The sequence below is a fragment of the Pleurodeles waltl genome, chromosome 1_2 (genome assembly GCF_031143425.1).
Source record: "Pleurodeles waltl isolate 20211129_DDA chromosome 1_2, aPleWal1.hap1.20221129, whole genome shotgun sequence".
NCBI classification, from domain to species: domain Eukaryota; kingdom Metazoa; phylum Chordata; class Amphibia; order Caudata; family Salamandridae; genus Pleurodeles; species Pleurodeles waltl.
In genome coordinates, this window is record NC_090437.1 from 1,329,086,466 (window position 1) to 1,329,107,664 (window position 21,199).

Here is a 21,199-nt window from a genome sequence, read left to right on the forward strand (position 1 = left end):
AGTGGAATGCGAAAGTTGGTCACCCACCTATGTAAATGTAGTGTGTAGAGGGGAGCTGGGAGTACTAGAAACACTGATCACACTCAAAGGAAAGAAGAAGAATTATGCAGAGCCCAGAAGAGACTGCAAGACACCAACAGTGGATTCCTGGACAAGAAGACCTGTGGACAAACGGGACCAAGTCCAAGAACCACAGCAGAGTCCAGGAAGGGCAGGAAGCCCTACCCACAAGGATGAAGGTGCAAGAGTTGAACCACTGGTGGAGAAGAAGAGTCAGCACTGCACCCAAGAAGATTAAGTTGGGTTCCTGGAGGATGAAGGTGATGTCCCACACCAGAAGGAGAATTGCAATCAGGTTTGCGTCTTTGTGTCCCACTAACAAACCTTGGCACATGCAAAGATCGCAGTTATTGGAAAGTGGAGCTGTTGGGGACCAGGAAGAACCAGGTGGACTCCATCCAGGAGGTGGAATCAGAAGGGGCCCTCAGCGACTCAGAGAGCCCACAGAAGCCCAGACAGCACCCACAGGAGTCCCACAGGATGGGGACACGAGAGTCGCAGAACAGGCCCACACAGCACTACTAAAAAGGCTCCCACGCCAACAGAGAAAAACTCAGGGAGCTGTGCATCGCAGAAAGGAGTTCTGGGGGCTGGAGCCTCAGGATACCTGAGGTTCTGGTGCAAAGTATGCCAACAAGCCTTGGCAGGTGCAAAGGACGCGGTGCATGGGTGTACTCTTCTACGTGGGCAGGCAAGGGCTTACCTCCACCCAAGTTGGACAGCTGAAAGAGAGGACTGTCTGGACCACTTCAGTCCACCACCTGTGTTGCAGGATCCATGCAGCTCAGTAGGAGAGGGTATCCACGAAGTCAGTCGTCATCACAGTTGGTGCCTGCAGAAGCAAGGGAGTTACTACTTCACCCCAAGGGAGATTCCTTCTTGCTTCTGATACAGGTAGAAGATTAATGTCATTGTTGAATGTATCATAACTTATAAGGACAAGAGGTTATAAGACTTTCTTCCCTGTAAGCCAAATTCCAGCCTGCTAGTGGCCTCTCCTGATTGGTCAGCCCTAACAGAATTATCCAGGATGCTTTGATTAGGTGATATGTGGCCTGTCCTGAGCAGAGGTTATCTGTTAGTGGAGGGAGGCAGATGGTACAGTCAGGCCAGGAAGGGGGCTGGGTGAAGCAAGCTGAGGCTTCAAAAGGAGACCACTCAGAAAGGAGTGTAACCAGGCCTGCACTCTTACCCGATACCCCACAGATTGCTTAAGAGAGGAATGTTCAGATGTCCAGGGAAGGAGTTGATAAAAATGAGGTACACACTTTGGAGGAAGTTGTCATACTGCTGGGTTGTACCCTGGAGCCCATTGGACAAGAATCCCCAGTGCCTGACCCCCAAGATGATTGAATAAAAGTGGCTGATCTGCATTGGAATTCAGATCTGCTGCCTGAAACCACAAGAAGAAGAAGGACTGCCCTTCTGGAACCCGGGTCTGCAACCCAGAGGACTTCACATTGAAGTGCTGCTCCTGTTGCACACTTGACCCACAGCCCAAAGGACTTTGTCTTGCTTCAAAAAGGATTCAGTAGTGGTCGCCCTGAAAGCAACAAGATAAAAGAGCTTACCTGCACCAACTTCCACATAAGTCCCTAGCCGGGAGTGCTCCTAGTGGACTTACAAGGATTTGGCCAGGTACATTGTGGGAATTGTGTTCCCATCGATCCAAGGAGCAACTCAGAGAATTCTGGAACCTTGCATTGGGGTTGTGGACCACTTTCCTCTATCAAGAAACACTCTGGAACATTGCAGGGGGCTGGAATTCTTTACTGTGACCCAGTCCAGTGCATCTTTACCTCTAAGTTTTATTGACTTCTAAAAGCTAGTTACTTTTAATCTTTAGAAAAATCATATCTCACATTTCCTATGATGGATTTTTGTCATTTTGGTGGCATTTTAAAGATAAAAAGATTTCCTGTTTTTATAAATTGGTGTGGGGTTTTTATTGTATGTTGGGTCTTACGTATTTACTTCATTGGTTATTTAAATGATTTACAAACATCTCTTCTAAGTTAAGCCTGCCTGCTCATTGTCAAGCTATGAGGAGTTGAGCAGGGGCTACTTTGTGGGACCTTGACTAGGCAAAACCCTGTGTTGGGGGTGTACTATCACCCACCTACTTTTTGCCTGCTTATAGGAAATTACCCTTTTTGGCATGGTCACCTGTAGGAAGCTGGCTCTGTATACACTATACCAAAATGAGGTATAGTGTGCACAGAGTCCAGGGGTTCCCCAGAGGCTTAACAGAGGCTAAAGTAGATACTACTAATATTCTCTTTTGTGGTAGTGTGGTCAAGCATTTAGGCTTATCAGAGGGTGGTGCAAAGCATTTGTTGTACACACAGTCAAGAAATGAGGCACACACTCAATGACTAAAATATATTTAGTTATTTATTACTAGAAAATAAGGTGATTCCAGTCTTTGAGGGTTAGGATGTCCACAGTTCAAGTTTTAGGCACACCAAAACTGCACCACCAGCAACACAGGGCTGGCTGGGTGCAAAGGCCAAAGTTGGTGTTGGGTTGATGGAATCCCAGAAGGACTGGTGGTACTTAGTAGAAATCAGATTGCAGGTAAGTACCTGTGGTTCTTGGACAGAGGCCATGGGGAGTTTAGATCAGCATTGGGGGGGTGGGCACAGGTTTACATGAGACACACACTCTCAGTGGCTCAGGGGCAGCAGGGTGCAGGGTGTACACACAGAGCTGGGTGCCCAATGCTTTTCAAAAGGTTGACCCCGATGGGTCACAAAAGATGCTGCAGGCTGGGTCCAAGGTGTTGGTTCCAGAAAACCAAAGGCTGGACCATCAGTTGGATTCCCCAAGGCCAGGGGGCTGTGAGTGCAGGGGTCTCCTTGGGTGTCAGGTATCTTCATCGGATCTGGTCGCCTGGATTCAGGCTGCAGGTATCATTGCGTTGGCCAGGAGTGGTCAAAACAGGGTGGACTCGAGGTGAGAATTGCCTGGGGACCTTCTTTCATCCGGTGGGCCACCAGGACTTGGGGCGTGAGCATCGGGTGCAGAGTGGGCAGGGCCTGTGGATCCGGGGTGGTTCTAGAGTCCTTTTGGAGGGTTTCTTCTGCAAAGGGCCACTGTCCTCAGGAGGTCTTGGTCCTCTGCTGGGCAGGCAGTCCTCTGGGGGTTTGTAGATGTCACTGGTCCTGCAGAATGCATTGTCTTCCTGGATCAGGGTTTTTTGAAGCTGTAGCCAGGCCAGTAGGGCTGAGACCAAGTCAGTTGTTGTCTAGGGTCTTCACTGCTGGGTTCCTCTTCTTTTTCTTCAGGTCATCAGAAAACTGAAGAGCACGGTTCAAGGGTACCCCTAAACACTAGATTTAGGGGCATTACAGGGGTCAGAGGAGAGTAGCCAATGGCTACTGTTCCTGAGGGAGGCTATACCATTCCTGTACACACTTCCTTTTGGGGAGGGGTGCACATTCCTATCCTTATTGGTCCCTCTCCTCCAAAACAAGATGGAGGATACTGCACAGAGGGGGTCACTTCAGCTAAGGACAAATTAGGGGTGCTCCTATCAGCAGTGGTTACTCGTCCTTGTTGTCCCTAATGTTCCTGCCTGACCTGACACTGAAAGTGGGGCCTGGTCTGGGGGTGGGCATCTCTACTAGCTGGAGTGCCCTGGGGCACTGTAACAGGAGGTCTGAGCCTTTGAGGCTCACTGCCAAGTGGTTTAGTTTCTGCAGAGTGGAGGTATGAAACACCTCCACCGAGAGCAGACTTTCTTTCTAACCCCGGAGAGCAAAAAGGCTCTCACCCATAGGGTCAGATACTTGTCTGTTAGTGGCAGGCTGACACTGACTTGTCTGTCTTGCATTAAAGGGTTGGGTAAAATACGGGTGGCATCTTTAAGATGCCCTCTGTGTGTATGTTACAATAAATCCACCACTGGCATCAGTGTGGGTTTATTGTGCTGAGACGTTTGATACCAAACTTCGCAGTCTTCATTGAAGCCATCACGGAGCTGTGGAGTTCGTAATGACAAACCTTCAGCCCATGTAATTAATATGACCACACTGCACTTACAATGTCTAAAAATGGAATTATACAATGCAGGGGCATACTACTCATGCAGCTAGGCCCTCACCTGTATCCTCATCATGCCGTTACTGCTGTAAGGCATGCTAGGGGGGTGACTTACCTATGCCACATGCAATGGATTGTGGGCATGGATCCCTGTAAGGGATGCGATGCCTACTTTACCTTTTTCTCCCCAGCAACACACACAATCTGCAATGGCAGTGTGCATGTGTGTGGTGAGGGGTCCCTTAGGGAGGTAGAATACATGCTGCAGACCTTGGGTATCCTCACTGGTGACAGAGTCCTTGGTACTGTAGGAGGCTGGCTCTCTATGCTATGTGAAAAGCTAGGCACATTGTGCAGGGAGTCCAGACAACCACACATTGGTTTACAGGAATAAAAACTAGACCACCTAATGCTGTACCTTTTAATGCAGCTTGGTCAAGAAGTTAGGCCAATATTGGAGAAGTGCAAAGTATTTGTTGTACTCACAGCATCAATCTTGCAACTCACATATGCAAAGGAAAAACTTTAGACCAATATACAAAAATACTTCAAATAAAATCAGAATTAGTTAAGAATTTTTGAAGTTTAATAAAAATAGCCTTTCTGTGTGCAATTACGCATCATAGGAATCAATGTAGAATAACTTTTAAATATAGACATAAATTCACACTCTAGGTTTACCAAGTTCTTCATTTGCAGGTTGGTCGAGGTCATTGGTGGGCACACTGTGCCAGCTGGAGGAGTTTGGACGGCTCCCAGCTCCAGCGGGAGCAGCGGGAAAAGGTCTCTGGAGCTGGTGCAGGGCCACTGCGAAGGACCACTTGGAAACATCACTTGGGGTGGGGCACCCTGAGGACACAGCAGGTTCTTTGGTGCAGGGCACAGGGAGGACGGATGCAGAGTGAATCAGTGAGCCAGGAGCTGTGCGCAAGGAGGCCCTCAGGAGCAGAAGATAAGTTGGTTCAAGGGTCATTTGCAGCACAACACAGGCACTCTGGTGGGAGGTCCAGGGTGTTCCTGAAGTCCCTTGACTGGGGATTCCTCCTGGTCTTTTTTCAGCTTTGGTCAGGCTGTTTTCCTTAGTTTTCGTGTTAGCTGACCAGTTCCGAGGGTATTGGCATAGTTTAACCACTGGGTGTAGGAAAGTACCATCTTGCCTGGCATGTTACCCCCATATTTCACTGTATATATGTTGTTTTAGTTGTATGTGTCACTGGGACCGTGCCAGCCAGGGCCCCAGTGCTCATAAGTGTGCCCTGTATGTGTTCTCTGTGTGATGACTAACTGTCTCACTGAGGCTCTGCTAACCAGAACCTCAGTGGTCATGCTCTCTCATTTCTTTCCAAATTGTCACTAACAGGCTAGTGACCAATTTCACCAATTTACATTGGCATACTGGAACACCCTTATAATTCCCTAGTATATGATACTGAGGTACCCAGGGTATTGGGGTTCCAGGAGATCCCTATGGGCTGCAGCATTTCTTGTGCCACCCATAGGGAGCTCTGACAATTCTTACACAGGCCTGCCACTGCAGCCTGATTGAAATAACGTCCACGTCATTTCACAGCCATTTACCACTGCACTTAAGTAACTTATAAGTCACCTATATGTCTAACCTTTACCTGGTAAAAGTTGGGTGCTAAGTTACTTAGTGTGTGGGTACCCTGGCACTAGCCAAGGTGCCCCCACATTGTTCAGGGCAAATTCCCCAGACTTTGTGACACCATTACACACGTGCACTATACATATGTCACTACATATGTATAGCGTCACAATGGTAACATGTAGCATGGTAACATGTAACATGGTAGCGTACATGGCCATGTAACATGTCTAAGATCATGGAATTGTCAACCCAATGCCATTCTGGCATTGGGGAGACAATTCCACGATCCCCCGAGTCTCTAGCACAGACCCGGGTACTGCCAAACTACCTTTCACGGGGTTTCACTGCAGCTGCTGCTGCTGCCAACCCCTCAGACAGGTTTCTGCCCTGCTGGGGTCCAGCCAGGCTTGGCCCAGGAAGGCAGAACAAAGGACTTCCTCAGAGAAGGAAAAAGGTGTCAGGGCTGGGGAGGAGTAGCCTCCCCCAGCCTCTGGAAATGCTTTGATGGGCACAGATGGTGCCCATCTCTGCATAAGCCAGTCTACACCGGTTCAGGGATCCCCCAGCCCTGCTCTGGCGCAAAACTGGACAAAGGAAAGGGGAGTAACCACTCCCCTGACCTGCACCTCCCCTGGGAGGTGCCCAGAGCTCCTCCAGTGCGCTCCAGACCTCTGCCATCTTGGAAACAGAGGTGCTGCTGGCACACTGGACTGCTCTGAGTGGCCAGGGCCAGCAGGTGACGTCAGAGAATCCTTCTGATAGGCTCTTACCTGTGTTGCTAGCCTATCCTCCTTCCTAAGTAGCCATACCTCCTTTTCTGGCTATTAAGGGTCTCTGCTTTGGGGAATTCTTTAGATAACTAATTCAAGAGCTCATCAGAGTTCCTCTGCATCTCTCTCTTCACCTTTTGCCAAGGAATCGACCGCTGACTGCTCTGGACGCCTTGAAAACCGCAACAAAGTAGCAAAGACGACTACTGCAACCTTGTATCGCTGATCCTGCGGCCTTCTCGACCGTTTTCCTGGTGGTGCATGCTGTGGGGGTAGCCTGCCTCCTCTCTGCACTAGAAGCTCCGAAAAAATCTCCTGTGGGTCGACGGAATCATGCCCCTGCAACCGCAGGCACCAAAAGACTGCATCACCGGTCCTCTGGGTCCAATCTCAGCACGACGAGCGTGGTCCCTTGAATCCAGCAACTGTGTCCAAGAGACTCCCACAGTCCAGTGACTCTTCAGTCCAAGTTTGGTGGAGGTAAGTCCTTCCCTCCTCACGCCAGACTGCATTGCTGGGAACCGCATCTTTTGCAGCTACTCCGGTTCCTCTGAACTTTTCCAGGATTTCCTTTGTGCACAGCCAAGCCTGGGTCCACGGCACTCTAACCTGCATTGCACGACCTCCTGAGTTGTCCTCCGGCGGCGTGGGTCTCTCTTGTGCAACTTTGGGTAAGCACTGTTTCACGCCACTTTTGTACTGCCTGTTATGACACTTCTCTGGGAGCTGCTTGCTTTTGAGAGGGCTCCTTGTCTTGCTGGACGCCCCCTCTGTCCCCTCACATAATTGGCGACATCCTGGTCCCTCCTGGACCACAACAGCATCCAAAAACCCTAAACCGTGACCTTGCAGCTAGCAAGGCTTGTTTGCGGTCTTTCGGTAGGAAAACACTTCTGCACAACTCTTCACAACGTGTGACATCCTTCCTCCAAAGGGGAAGTTTCTAGCCCTTGTCGTTCCTGCAGAATCCTCAGCTTCTACTGCCTAGTAGCAGCTTCTTTGCACCCACAGCTGGCATTTCCTGGGCAATTTCCCCACTCTCGACTTGATCGTGACTTTTGGACTTGGTCCCCTTGTTCCACAGGTACTCTAGTCTGGAAATCCATCGTTGTTGCATTGCTGGTGTTGGTCTTTCCTGCAGAATTCACCTATCACGACTTCTGTGCTCTTTGGGGAACTTTAGTGCACTTTGCGCTCACTTTTCAGGGTCTTGGGGTGTTCTATTTTTCTTACCCTCACTGCTTTCTTACAGTCCCAGCGACCCTCTACAAGGTCACATAGGTTTGGGGTCCATTCGTGGTTCGCATTCCACTTTTGGAGTATATGGTTTGTGTTGCCCCTATCCCTATGTGCCCCCATTGCATCCTATTGTAACTTTACATTGTTTGCACTGTTTTCTAATACTATACTGCATATTTTTGGTATTGTGTACATATATCTTGTGTATATTTGCTATCCTCATACTGAGGGTTCTCACTGAGATACTTTGGCATATTGTCATAAAAATAAAGTACCTTTATTTTTAGTATATCTGTGTATTGTGTTTTCTTATGATATTGTGCAAGTGACACTAGTGGTACTGTAGGAGCTTCACTCGTCTCCTAGTTCAGCCTAAGCTGCTCTGCAAAGCTACCATTATCTATCAGCCTAAGCTGCTAGACACCCAATACACTAATAAGCGATACCTGGGCCTGGTGTAAGGTGTAAGTACCCCTTGGTACTCACTACAAGCCAGTCCAGCCTCCTACAATGGTCCTTAGAGGAATTGCTTCAGGATATCTGGTGGCATGGTCCACTACCACCAAGATAAACCTATTGCCTGAAGCAGTAGGAGGGTCAAGGGGGCCAACTATGTCAACCCATACCCTTTGAAAGGGAACCCCAACCACAGGCAGTGGAATAAGGGGTGCCTTTGGAGTGCCACCTGTCTTGCCACTGGCTTGACAGGTTTCACAGGACTTACAAAATTCCTTTGTGTCCTCTGACATTCTAGGACAATGAAACAAGGGAACAAGCCTGTCCCAAGTTTTCATTTGCCCCAAATGTCCAGCTAAGGGAATGTCGTTGCCTACAGTTAGGAGGAACTTTCTGTACTCCTGAGGAATCACCAATCTCCTGGCAGCTCCAGGTTTTGGATCCCTTGCTTCAGTGTACAAGATGTTGTCCTCCCAGTAAACTCTGTGAGAGTCACTGACATCCCCATTTGCTTGTTTGACAGCTTGCTACCTTAGACCCTCTAGTGTGGGACAGGTATGCTGTGCCACACTCAGCTCCTCCCTGGCAGGCCCCCCTTCACCCAAAAGCTCAGCAGTGTCTGCTTCCAGCTCCTCTGGTGTAGGTTCTGCACAGGGTGGAAATTCTTCTTCCTCAGAAGTAGAATCCACTGTAGAGGGAGGGATAGTAGGTAGTGATTTACCCTTACTAACCCTAGCTTTAGGGAGCACTTGGTCCATTCTTCCAGGATCCAAGTCACCCTGTCCTTTTTGCTTTTTGGCCTGAGCCCTGGTCAAAGCAAAAATATACCCTGGAATGCCCAGCATTGCTGCATGAGCCTCCAACTCCACTTTTGCCCAAGCTGATGTCTCTAAATCATTCCCTAATAGACAGTCTACAGGTAAGTCTGAGGCAACCACAACTTTCTTTGGGCCAGTTACCCCCCCCCCAGTTGAGATTCACAACAGCCATGGGGTGGCTAAGAGTGTTGTTATGAGCAACGGTTACTTGGTACTGGTGACCAAGTAGGTGTTGTTCAGGGTGGACCAGTTTCTCTATTACCATTGTAACACTGGCACCTGTGTCCCTGTAGGCCTGAACCTCAACACCATTTATTAGGGGTAGTTGCTTGTACTTATCCATGTTAAGGGGACAAGCAACCAAGGTGGCTAAATCAATAGCACCCTCAGAGACTAACACAGCCTCTGTGGTCTCCCTAATCAGACCAACCCCCACTAAGTTACCAATAGTGAGCCCAGCTACTCCCTTGAATTGGCTATTAGTAGATTTGCTCCCACCACCACTGCTATTACTAGGGGCACTAGGTGTAGCAGCAGGGGTTGTAGTGGTAGGAGGCTTGGTGCTTTCCTTTGGACAACTGGGATCTGTTGTCCAATGGCCTTTTATTTTACATAAATAACACCATGGTTTCTTTTCTTTGTTTTGATTTGAAGAGGATGTGGGCCCACCACCCCCACCAGAGTGTTTTTGTGGGCCTGATGAAGACTCATTTTTAGATTTATCCCCACCCTTGTCAGAAGACTTACCATCCTTCTTCTTGCCATCTTTGTCACCCCCTGTATGAACTTTTCTATTCACCCTTGTTCTGACCCATTTGTCTGCCTTCTTTCCCAATTCTTGGGGAGAGGTCAGATTAGAGTCCACCAGGTACTGGTGCAACAAATCAGACACACAATTATTAAGAATATGCTCTCTCAGGATTAAGTTATACAGGCTTTCATAATCAGTAACTTTACTGCCATGTAACCACCCCTCCAAGGCCTTCACTGAATGATCAACAAAGTCTACCCAGTCTTGTGAAGACTCCTTTTTGGTTTCTCTGAACTTCATCCTGTACTGTTCAGTGGTTAAGCCATAACCATCCAGGAGTGCATTCTTAAGAACTGCATAATTATTGGCATTATTTCTTTCACAGTAAGGAGCCTATCCCTACCCTTTCCACTAAATGATAGCCATAGGACAGTAGCCCACTGCCTTTGAGGGACATCCTGTACAACACAGGCCCTCTCAAGTGCAGCAAACCACTTGTTCATGTCATCCCTGAAGGAGGCTGGACTGGCTTGTAGTGAGTACCAAGGGGTACTTCCACCCTGCACCAGGCCCAGGTATCCATAATTAGTGTATAGGGTGTCTAGCAGCTTAGGCTGATAGATAATGGTAGCTTAGCAGAGCAGCTTAGGCTGAACTAGGAGACGAGTTAAGCTCCTACAGTACCACTAGTGTCACATGCACAATATCATAAGAAAACACAATACACAGATATACTAAAAATAAAGGTACTTTATTTTTATGGCAATATGCCAAAGTATCTCAGTGAGTACCCTCAGTATTAGGATAGCAAATATACACAAGATATATGTACACAATACCAAAAATATGCAGTATAGTATTAGAAAACAGTGCAAACAATGTATAGTTACAATAGGATGCAATGGGAACACATAGGGATAGGGGCAACACAAACCATATACTCCAAAAGTGGAATGCGAACCACGAATGGACCCCAACCTATGTGACCTTGTAGAGGATCGCTGGGACTGTAAGAAAACAGTTAGGGTTAGAAAAATAGCCCACCCCAAGACCCTGAAAAGTGAGTGCAAAGTGCACTAAAGTTCCCCAAAGGATATAGAAGTCGTGATAGGGGAATTCTGCAGGAAAGACACAAACCAGCAATGCAACAACGATGGATTTCCAGTTGTAGTGTGGTTAGTTTTACGTATTCATTGCGCTTTAGCTTCAGGCTTTAGGCCTTTGTGCATTTTGCCCTCAATATATTTTATTCATTTGCTAATAGCTTAGAGCCTCTGTGCACTTTGCTCTACATGTTTTTTATTAGGCTTCGTACTGTTATTTTTCAAATAGCCAGTTCTATGGTGTTGTTTTTTATTCATATCACACTGTTTTGCCTAATTCAGCACTGGAGTTCTCCATAACATGTTTACTCTGTGCTTCAGTCAAGGATACAGTCTGATACATTGTCGATAGACGTGGTAAGAGTTTAGACTGGGCATTCCTGCGTAGGGACATTTTGTGATCACACTGACATGTTAGTTATAAAATTACTTCCTTGTCCCAGTACACGCAAGAGGGAGATTCCGACCAGGGAACCACAACTTGACGCTGACTGCCTCGTTGCAGATGCTGAACCAAGATCACAGGTCTTTGCTCAGGTATGAGGGCTGATATCCCCACAGTGATTCTAATAGGCAAGCTGAAAGCTTAACATGCTGTGCTCTAAATAGAACAAGCAGAGGGAGAGTAGAAACGGTTAGGAATTATGATAGCTTTATTTCTATGTTTTACTCTCCTGGTTACTATATCCATTCTACTATTTTGTATTGTTCTGGTTATTGCGGCTCACGCCTTAATATCTAAAATACAGTCGTTTTATTAAAACATTATATAAAACTTATACTGTCTTTGTCATTTGTATATGAGACCATATTGTGAATGAGAGAGTTGGTTTGGATCTGAGTGACCACGACTTCCCTGAGAAGTTCCAAAGATGTCATGCGCTCGGCTGCCCAATCATTTCTTCCCCGTGGGAGAAATGAGGCACTGCTAGTTAGCCGGAGCAACAACCGGATTTAGGGTGACAGAGTTCCTTACACGTGGGTCAGACTCAGTCCCCCACACCGTTATCGATCCTGCTACCTAGAAATCCAGTAGTCTCATTTAGAATAATGAGAGCCCACGCGACATGGCGCCGCCAACGTTTGGTCTGGCTCTAATGTTTGGGTCCGACTGACTCTCTCGGTCTCGTATATATTTTGACTCCTCGGTTCCGTATGCGGAGACGTCCGTGGGGCTGAGGGTTTCCGCCACCACCGGTTGGGTACATCCTATTACTTAGTGGTTGGTTGTTCAAGCTTGAACTTTGAAAGGAAAAAACCCCGAAATTGGTGTGCCTTCTCTGACCTGCAGCCGTTTTTTATGAAATGGCGAATCCTAATGTAGTGAACATAGCAATTAATATGCGACATCCGCTCACGGGACATCTATTGACACATGGACTGACAGTCCAGGGGGGTCCATTCACTTTTGTGGTCGACGCCCATGCAGCCTTTAGAACGGAACTTTTTTATTCTTGGGTCACTTTTCCAGCAGTGGATGGGGGAACAAATACTTTTCACGAATACACAGTTGCGAATGCCCCTGGGCAATACAGGGCTTACGCTTATTTAGAAATACCTCTATCTTATCAAGAACACCATAATTGCCTTGATTGCGCCCTCCCACACACAATAGCACAAGTACGGTTAGGTCCACTGAGTAATGATGGTCCTACCTGGCCTTTATTGGCCACATATACACCACATCCTGCAGTTGCTCAATTGGCAGTGGTTGAAGTTCGTTGTTTATATACAGAATTAACGGCTACATATAGACGATTAGTTCAGTTTGTAATGCAGACATTAAATACGAATGCAGCGCGTGCTGCTCCAGCGCACCCACAGGCGGTGGTTCCGGGTCTTAATCCGGCCACTGTACACTCAGTTATGGGTAAAGCACCGGCTAAACGAGAGGAGACTCCGTTTTGGCTGGCGTAAAAAATTAATACGCTGGAAGCAGTATTTCCCCCTACGGGACCTCAGGATAAACATAGAATTTTGACGATGTGTTTGCCATACGGGATGGTTCCTCCGGTGGACCTTTGTAATACCTGGGGCACGGTGTTTGCCGCGCTCTACACTACGGCACACGGTACACCGACATTAGCTAATTTACCGGACGTACTTAAGCAGATACAGGAAGAATATGGGGCTGCCCCTGCCTTGGATTTGGGCATGCAGTTGCTGGGTAATTTTGCCACAGTTTCTTCTATTATTTTGAGTAATCTCAAAGGAGAGGCGGTAGCACTAGCTGTGCGTATGCGTCTTCGGGATGTTCCGCTGCTTCAACAGGAGCAGGAGCTTCCGAGAATAATAGCGGAAACATATTCTAGTATTGGTCGTGATAGCCTAGGGGCTAGACCACAAAAACCCCAGTTACAGGGTAAAAATAATAAAGATCATGCTAAACAGCAACAACCTGAGGGTTCGAAAAAGCGCTGGGAAAAGAAACAGCAAACACCTAAGAAGGATGATGGGCAGTCTCCGCAGCCGGAGACCCCTCAGAATAAGTATAATCTCAGGAATAGGGATACTTTGAAGACACCTGATAGATATCAATATACTGATACACGCCAATCTCGTTCCTTTCAGGACTCCTCGGAAAAGAGAAGTGAGAGAGGTGGGCGGTCAGAGCGGAGGACGGAGTACGTGAAACCGAGACAGGATTCACAACGCTCAGCGGAGGTTTCTATTAAACAAGAAGAGAAACCGCTGCAACAGAAACAGCAATTCAAAAAGAAGAAAGTGGCAGCTGTCTCAGTTAGACATGCCGCTCAAGAAGAGAGTTCTCTTGACGAACAAGACATGGGCGTTAGCACTGTTAGACAGCGCGGCAGAGGTCACAATAGTTCGCCGGAGTCTTCTAGAGCATCTGGAGGTGAAAGCAACTGATGACTTCATACAAGTCGAGACTGCGGATATGCGAGTCTCTGATCCTGATAGAGTATATGAAGTAACTCTGCGATTGGAAGGGGACATTGACCGTGTTATAAACGCCATTTTTTGGGACCATGTGGTAAAATCATATGATGTTCTGTTGGCCGAACAAGATTGGCCACCTGACTTTGTTCGCGACTGTCCAGTTGGGGAGGAGGTTATTGCACCTTCCTTCTCACCACTTGTTCCGAGAGAACTCGCGGAGTCCTATAGTAAATGATGGGCTCTGGCACAGGCTCCCGCCTTGTATAGAAATAACGTGGGGTGGGACAGACAATCACCTTATCATGTAATACCGATAAAGGGCGAACCTCAGCCACAACCGCAATATCCTATCAAATTTGCGGCTAGGGCATCGGTTAGTAAAATTCTTACTGAATTGGAGTATCAGGGTGTTATTGAGCCCTGTGTCTCGCCGATGAATAATCCCTTGTTTCCGGTTGCTAAACCGGACCATTCATATAGGATAGTGGTGGATTACTGACATTTGAATAGTCATACACGCACATATGCAATACAGAATTCACATAGCGCAGCGCTTATGAATAATAGAGTGCGTAAAAAATACAAAACAACATTGGATATCTTGAATGGATTTTTCTGCCAGAATATAGCGCCCGAGAGTCGGGACTATACCTGTTTCAGTGCGTTTGGCTCTCAGAAAATTTTTGTCGTTTGCCTCAGGGGTATATGAATAGCCCAGGACTGTTTTCGGCTCGTGTAACTGAAATGCTGCATGAGTTCGACCCTGAAGCATTATCATATGTTGATGACATATATCTGACAGATGATGAGATTCTGCAACATCTAAGGCGTGTATCGCGCATTGTTGTGGGATTTGCTGATATTGGCTATAAGTTCAATTTTAAGAAATCAAAGATTGCTTTCCTCAGCGTCATTTTCCTGGGATATGAGTTGTCGAGTGAGGGCAAGAGCTTAGCGCCACATTTTTTGGAGAAATGTGCTTTATTGCAGCCTCCTAATACGGTTCGGAAGCTCCAGTCATTGTTGGGGTTTCTGAATTTTGGCAGAACTTACATTCCTGAATATGCAACGCGTATAAAACCATTATACGAGTTGATTCGCCCGAATTTTTCGAGTAAACTTTGGACGATTGAACATACACACATACTGTGAGAATTACAGAGTGATCTTTTAGCAGTTAAACACTTACACACTCGGGACAATAAGACACATTTAGTGATCAGGATAATACCTGGGGCTGTTGGGTTTACTTATGTCACCTTTAATGAAGGGGAGACTGTCCCGATTGCATACAAATCTCACTTGTATTCTGCTGCAGAGCAACGTTTTGCACAAACTGAGAAAATTCTCACTGCAGTACAGATGGCTGTTATTAAAGAAAGACCGCTGGCCCAGGGTCAACGCATTGTTGTCGTTTCCCCGGTTCCGGCCTTAGAGGCTGTTACTAAAGCGAGTGTTCCTAATTCGAAGGCTCTACACCCGCGATGGATACAATGGGCTACGTCTTTGACAGCCACTGATGTAGATTATGTATTTGACCCTAAACTGCAGACTCAAGAATTTCTTCAATACGAAATAGAATACCCTGTTCCTGCTGGTACATTGCCTATTGACCAATATGAAGTGGTCATGTATACTGATGGCTCTGCGCAACCGGCGGTTGGGACTAAACAACAATATTCTGCTGCATGTGCGGTGGTGAGCTGCACTATGGAGGGGGAAGTGTTCTTCCCCCGACATACTTATACTAAAACCTTGGGAGATTGCACGGCACAGCTGGCTTAGCTCAAAGCTCTATTGTTAGCGTTGGAACACGCGGATCCGGCACTTTTAACCTTGCTGGTCTGTGACTCCTACTACTGTGTGCAGTGTTTCAACGAATATTTACACTATTGGAAGATGAATGGGTTCAGAGATTCTAAAGGCAACACCATTAAGCATAAAATGTTGTGGGGTAAGGTTGCGGATCTAAAGGAAACGCTTCCTAAAGTCCATGTTGTGCATACACTTGGACACCAGCGCGTTGGAATACACGTTGCTGGGAATACTTTGGCTGATGAAGCCGCGAAGTCGGCAGTGGCTGTCGCCACTGTGGCCGCAGTGACTCGTTCGAGTTCAAAACCAGACACAGAAATTTCAGCTGCCATACAAGCTACTGCTGATGGCACGTCCTTTCCTAAAGGATTTCCTTCAAAATATAGTTACTGCTTGAATGGTGCACTAAATGCTACTGTTACAATTCCAGGCATTGGTGTACGTGAAATTCCCAATAAAATTGAGAGACCTCAATTAATTTCTGCAGCACATGAGGGGGTGGCTTCTGCACATGCTGGGGTGGCTGCCACAATTTCACTTTTACAGGCTCGTTACAGGTGGCCTGGTCTCTATAAGGAGACGAAACAGTATGTCCTTTGTTGTGACATTTGTCAACAAATTAAGACATCGTCGGCTAGACGCCCGCAGCAGACGCCCCTTCTGATTTCAAACAAACCATTACAGTGTGTGTACTTGGATCATTGTGGTCCGCTGACACCAGATAGTGCATACAAATATATATTGGTTGCTGTAGATTCGTGCTCCAGATTTGTATGGGTATGGCCACAACGCTCGGCTGACGCTCGCACTGTTATTAAAGATTTGCGCATCTTTGTCGATATATTTGCAGTTGCGGCTTTTCATTCGGACCAGGGCCCTGCTTTTGCCTCTAAGGCATTCAGGGACACCATGGCTTCATTGGAGGTCCAACTCCAATTCTCGTCTCCATTTCATCCCGAGGGAAATTCTGTCGTGGAGCGTTTAAATCATGATTTAAAGCAGTCCTTAACGGCCAGAGTTATAGGTACGGGTCGTGGTTGGCTAGCCCACCTATATGGAGTACAGAGAGCACTTAATAACTTGCCTAGAAGGTCGCTGGGGGGTCATACTTCATATGAGTGCCTGTTCGGAACACGAATGTATGTTCCTGATCTAGATGGTCCTGGTGTGGAGGCGGCAGATACGCCCTTTGACATAAATGATCGTGTCACTGTTTTGCAGGAGTTACAACAATTCCGTGAAGATAACTCTTCTGCCAATGCTGCCTCCCCAGGAATTAAGGATTAGCCAGTAACACCTACTGGTTGGATACCCAGGATTGGGGATCTGGTGCGTGAAAAGGTCGCAGTTAAAAAAGAGTTTGGTCCTTCTTATCGAGAACCTGTCCCTGTGTTAGGGGTGAGCGGCACGAGAACTGTGATTTTACCGCCGCTGCGAGGGGCTGTAGGAGGCTGGACTGTCTTGTAGTGAGTACCAAGGGGTACTTGCACCTTGCACCAGGCCCAGTTATCCCTTATTAGTGTATAGGGTGTCTAGCAGCTTAGGCTGATAGATAATGGTAGCTTAGCAGAGCAGCTTAGGCTGAACTAGGAGACGTGTGAAGCTACTACAGTACCACCTAGTGTCATATGCACAATATCATAAGAAAACACAATACACAGTTATACTAAAAATAAAGGTACTTTATTTTTATGACAATATGCCAAAGTATCTTAGAGTGTACCCTCAGTGAGAGGATAGGAAATATACACAAGATATATATACACAATAGCAAAAATATGCAGTATAGTCTTAGAAAACAGTGCAAACAATGTGTAGTTACAATAGGATGCAATGGGGAAACATAGGGATAGGGGCAACACAAACCATATACTCCAAAAGTGGAATGCGAACCACGAATGGACCCCAAACCTATGTGACCTTGTAGAGGGTCGCTGGGACTATTAGAAAATAGTGAGAGTTAGAAAAATAACCCTCCCCAAGACCCTGAAAAGTGAGTGCAAAGTGCACTAAAGTTCCCCTAAGGACAAAGTAGTCGTGTTAGAGGAATAATGCAGGAAAGACACAAACCAGCAATGCAACAACTGTGGATTTCCAATCTAGGGTACCTGTGGAACAAGGGGACCAAGTCCAAAAGTCACAAGCAAGTCGGAGATGGGCAGATGCCCAGGAAATGCCAGCTGCGGGTGCAAAGAAGCTTCGACTGGACAGATGAAGCTGAGGTTTCTGCAGGAACGAAAAGGGCTAGAGACTTTCCCTTTGGTGGACGGATTCCTCTCGCCTTGGAGAGTCGTGCAGAAGTGTTTTCCTGCCAGAAGGACGCCAACAAGCCTTGCTAGGCGCAAATCATGCGTTTGGTGTTTTTGGACGCTGCTGGGGACCAGAAGGGACCAGGAGGTCGCAAATTGGACCTGAAAAAAGAGGGGACGTCGAGTAAGACGAAGAGCCCTCACTGAAGCAGGTAGCACCCGGAAAAATGCCAGAAACAGGCACTACGAGGATGTGTGAAATGGTGATCGCAGAAGTTGCACAAAGGAGTCCCACGTCGCCGGAGACCAACTTAGAAAGTCGTGCAATGCAGGTTAGAGTGCCGTGGACCCAGGCTTGGCTGTGCACGAAGGATTTCCGCCGGAAGTGCACAGGGGCCGGAGTAGCTGCAAAGTCGCGGTTCCCAGCAATGCAGCCCAGCGAGGTGAGGCAAGGACTTACCTCCACCAAGCTTGGACTGAAGAGTCACTGGACTGTGGGGGTCACTTGGACAGAGTCGCAGGATTCGAGGGACCTCGCTCGTCGTGCTGAGAGGAGACCCAAGGGACCAGTAATGCAGCTTTTTGGTGCCTGCGGTTGCAGGGGGAAGATTCCGTCGACCCACGGGAGATTTCTTCGGAGCTTCTGGCGCAGAGAGGAGGCAGACTACCCCCACAGCATGCAAAAGCAGGAAAATAGTCGAGAAGGCGGCAGCATCAGCGTTACAGAGTTGCAGTAGTCGTCTTTGCTACCATGTTGCAGGTTTGCAGGCTTCCAGCGCGGTCAGCAGTCGATTCCTTGGCAGAAGGTGAAGAGAGAGATGCAGAGGAACTCGGATGAGCTCTTGCATTCGTTATCTAAAGTTTCCCCAGAGACAGAGACCCTAAATAGCCAGAAAAGAGGGTTTGGCTACCTAGGAGAGAGGATAGGCTACTAACACCTGAAGGAGCCTATCAGCAGGAGTCTCTGACGTCACCTGGTGGCACTGGCCACTCTGAGCAGTCCAGTGTGCCAGCAGCACCTCTGTTTCCAAGATGGCAGAGGTCTGGAGCACACTGGAGGAGCTCTGGACACCTCCCAGGGGAGGTGCAGGTCAGGGGAGTGGTCACTCCCCTTTCCTTTGTCCAGTTTCGCGCCAGAGCAGGGGCTAAGGGGTCCCTGAACCGGTGTAGACTGGCTTATGCAGAATTGGGCACCTCTGTGCCCAACAAAGCATTTCCAGAGGCTGGGGGAGGCTACTCCTCCCCTGCCTTCACACCATTTTCCAAAGGGAGAGGGTGTCACACCCTCTCTCAGAGGAAGTTCTTTGTTCTGCCATCCTGGGCCAGGCCTGGCTGGACCCCAGGAGGGCAGATGCCTGTCTGAGGGGTTGGCAGCAGCAGCAGCTGCAGTGAAACCCCAGGAAGGGCAGTTTGGCAGTACCACGGTCTGTGCTACAGACCACTGGGATCATGGGATTGTGCCAACTATGCCAGGATGGCATAGAGGGGGCAATTCCATGATCATAGACATGTTACATGGCCATATTCGGAGTTACCATTGTGAAGCTACATATAGATAGTGACCTATATGTAGTGCACGCGGGTAATGGTGTCCCCGCACTCACAAAGTTCAGGGAATTGGCTCTGAACAATGTGGGGTCACCTTGGCTAGTGCCAGGGTGCCCTCACACTAAGTAACTTTGCACCTAACCTTTACCAGGTAAAGGTTAGACATATAGGTGACTTATAAGTTACTTAATTGCAGTGTAAAATGGCTGTGAAATAACGTGGACGTTATTTCACTCAGGCTGCAGTGGCAGGCCTGTGTAAGAATTGTCAGAGCTCCCTATGGGTGGCAAAAGAAATGCTGCAGCCCATAGGGATCTCCTGGAACCCCAATACCCTGGGTACCTCAGTACCATATACTAGGGAATTATAAGGGTGTTCCAGTAAGCCAATGTAAATTGGTAAAAATGGTCACTAGCCTGTCAGTGACAATTTGGAAAGAAATGAGAGAGCATAACCACTGAGGTTCTGGTTAGCAGAGCCTCAGTGAGACAGTTAGTCACTACACAGGTAACACATTCAGGCACACTTATGAGCACTGGGGCCCTGGGTTACCAGGGTCCCAGTGACACATACAACTAAAACAACATATATACAGTGAAAAAATGGGGGTAACATGCCAGGCAAGATGGTACTTTCCTACACAACCCCCCCCCCCAAACGAAGGACAATAAGACTAGCCATGACCTGATGAGTCTTCATTGTCTAAGTGGAAATATCTGGAGAGTCCATCTGCATTGGAGTGGCTACTCCCAGGTCTATGTTCCACTGTATAGTCCATTCCCTGTAGGGATATGGACCACCTCAACAATTTAGGATTTTCACCTTTCATTTGTTTTAGCCAAAGTAGAGGTTTGTGGTCTGTCTGAACAATGAAGTGAGTGCCAAACAGGTATGGCCAGACCACAGCAAAGGCCTCCCTCTCAATGGCAGACCAACGCTTTTCTCTAGGGGTCAACCTTCTACTAATAAAAGCAACAGGTTGATCCTGGCCCTCATAATTAAGTTGTGATAGGACTGCCCCTACTCCTAATTCAGATGCATCAGTTTGGACATAGAATTTTTTAGAGTAACAAGGGCTTTTCAGGACAGGTGCAGAGCACATGGCCTGCTTCAGCTCCTCAAAAGCTTTCTGACAGCTTGCTGTCCATAATACCTTTTTAGGCATTTTCTTGGATGTGAGGTCATTAAGAGGGGCTGCAATGGAGCCATAGTTCTTAATGAACCTCCTGTAATACCCAGTGAGGCCTAGGAAGGCTCTCACCTGAGTCTGAGTGGTAGGGGGAACCCAATCAATAATAGTTTGGATTTTCCCCTGAAGTGGTGCAATCTGTTCCCCACCAACAAGGTGTCCCAGATAAACCACCTTACCCTGCCCTATCTGGCACTTTGAAGCCTTGATAGTGAGGCCTGCCTTTTGCAGAGCCTCCAAAACTTTCCATAGGTGGACCAGGTGATCATCCCAGCTGGAGCTAAAGACAGCTATATCGTCAAATATGCTGCACTGAAAGCTTCCAGCCCTTGCAGGACTGTGTTCACCAACCTCTGAAAAGTGGCAGGTGCATTTTTCAAACCAAAAGGCATTACAGTAAACTGGTAATGTCCTCCAATGGTAGAAAATGCAGTCTTAGGTTTAGCATCTTCTGACAATTTGATCTGCCAATACCCTGCAGTCAAATCAAAAGTGCTTAGATACTTGGCAGATGCCAGTGTATCTATGAGCTCATCTGCCCTGGGTATAGGGTGAGCATCAGTTTTGGTTACCAAGTTGAGACCTCTATAGTCTACACAAAACCGCATTTCCTTCTTTCCATCTTTAGAATTGGGTTTTGGTACCAG

General features: G+C 47.5%; 1 protein-coding gene across 1 annotated transcript in view; it reads right to left on the bottom strand.

Annotated features, from left to right (window-relative positions):
* Nucleotides 1–4,177, bottom strand: part of LOC138257126 (vomeronasal type-2 receptor 26-like) — a 92,786-nt gene extending 88,609 nt beyond the window's left edge. The window contains exon 1 of the mRNA XM_069205887.1: nt 4,166–4,177. Within this exon, the coding sequence (XP_069061988.1) occupies nt 4,166–4,177 (12 nt within the window). The remainder of the gene's footprint in view (nt 1–4,165) is intronic.
* Between the last annotated feature and the right edge of the window lie 17,022 nt (nt 4,178–21,199).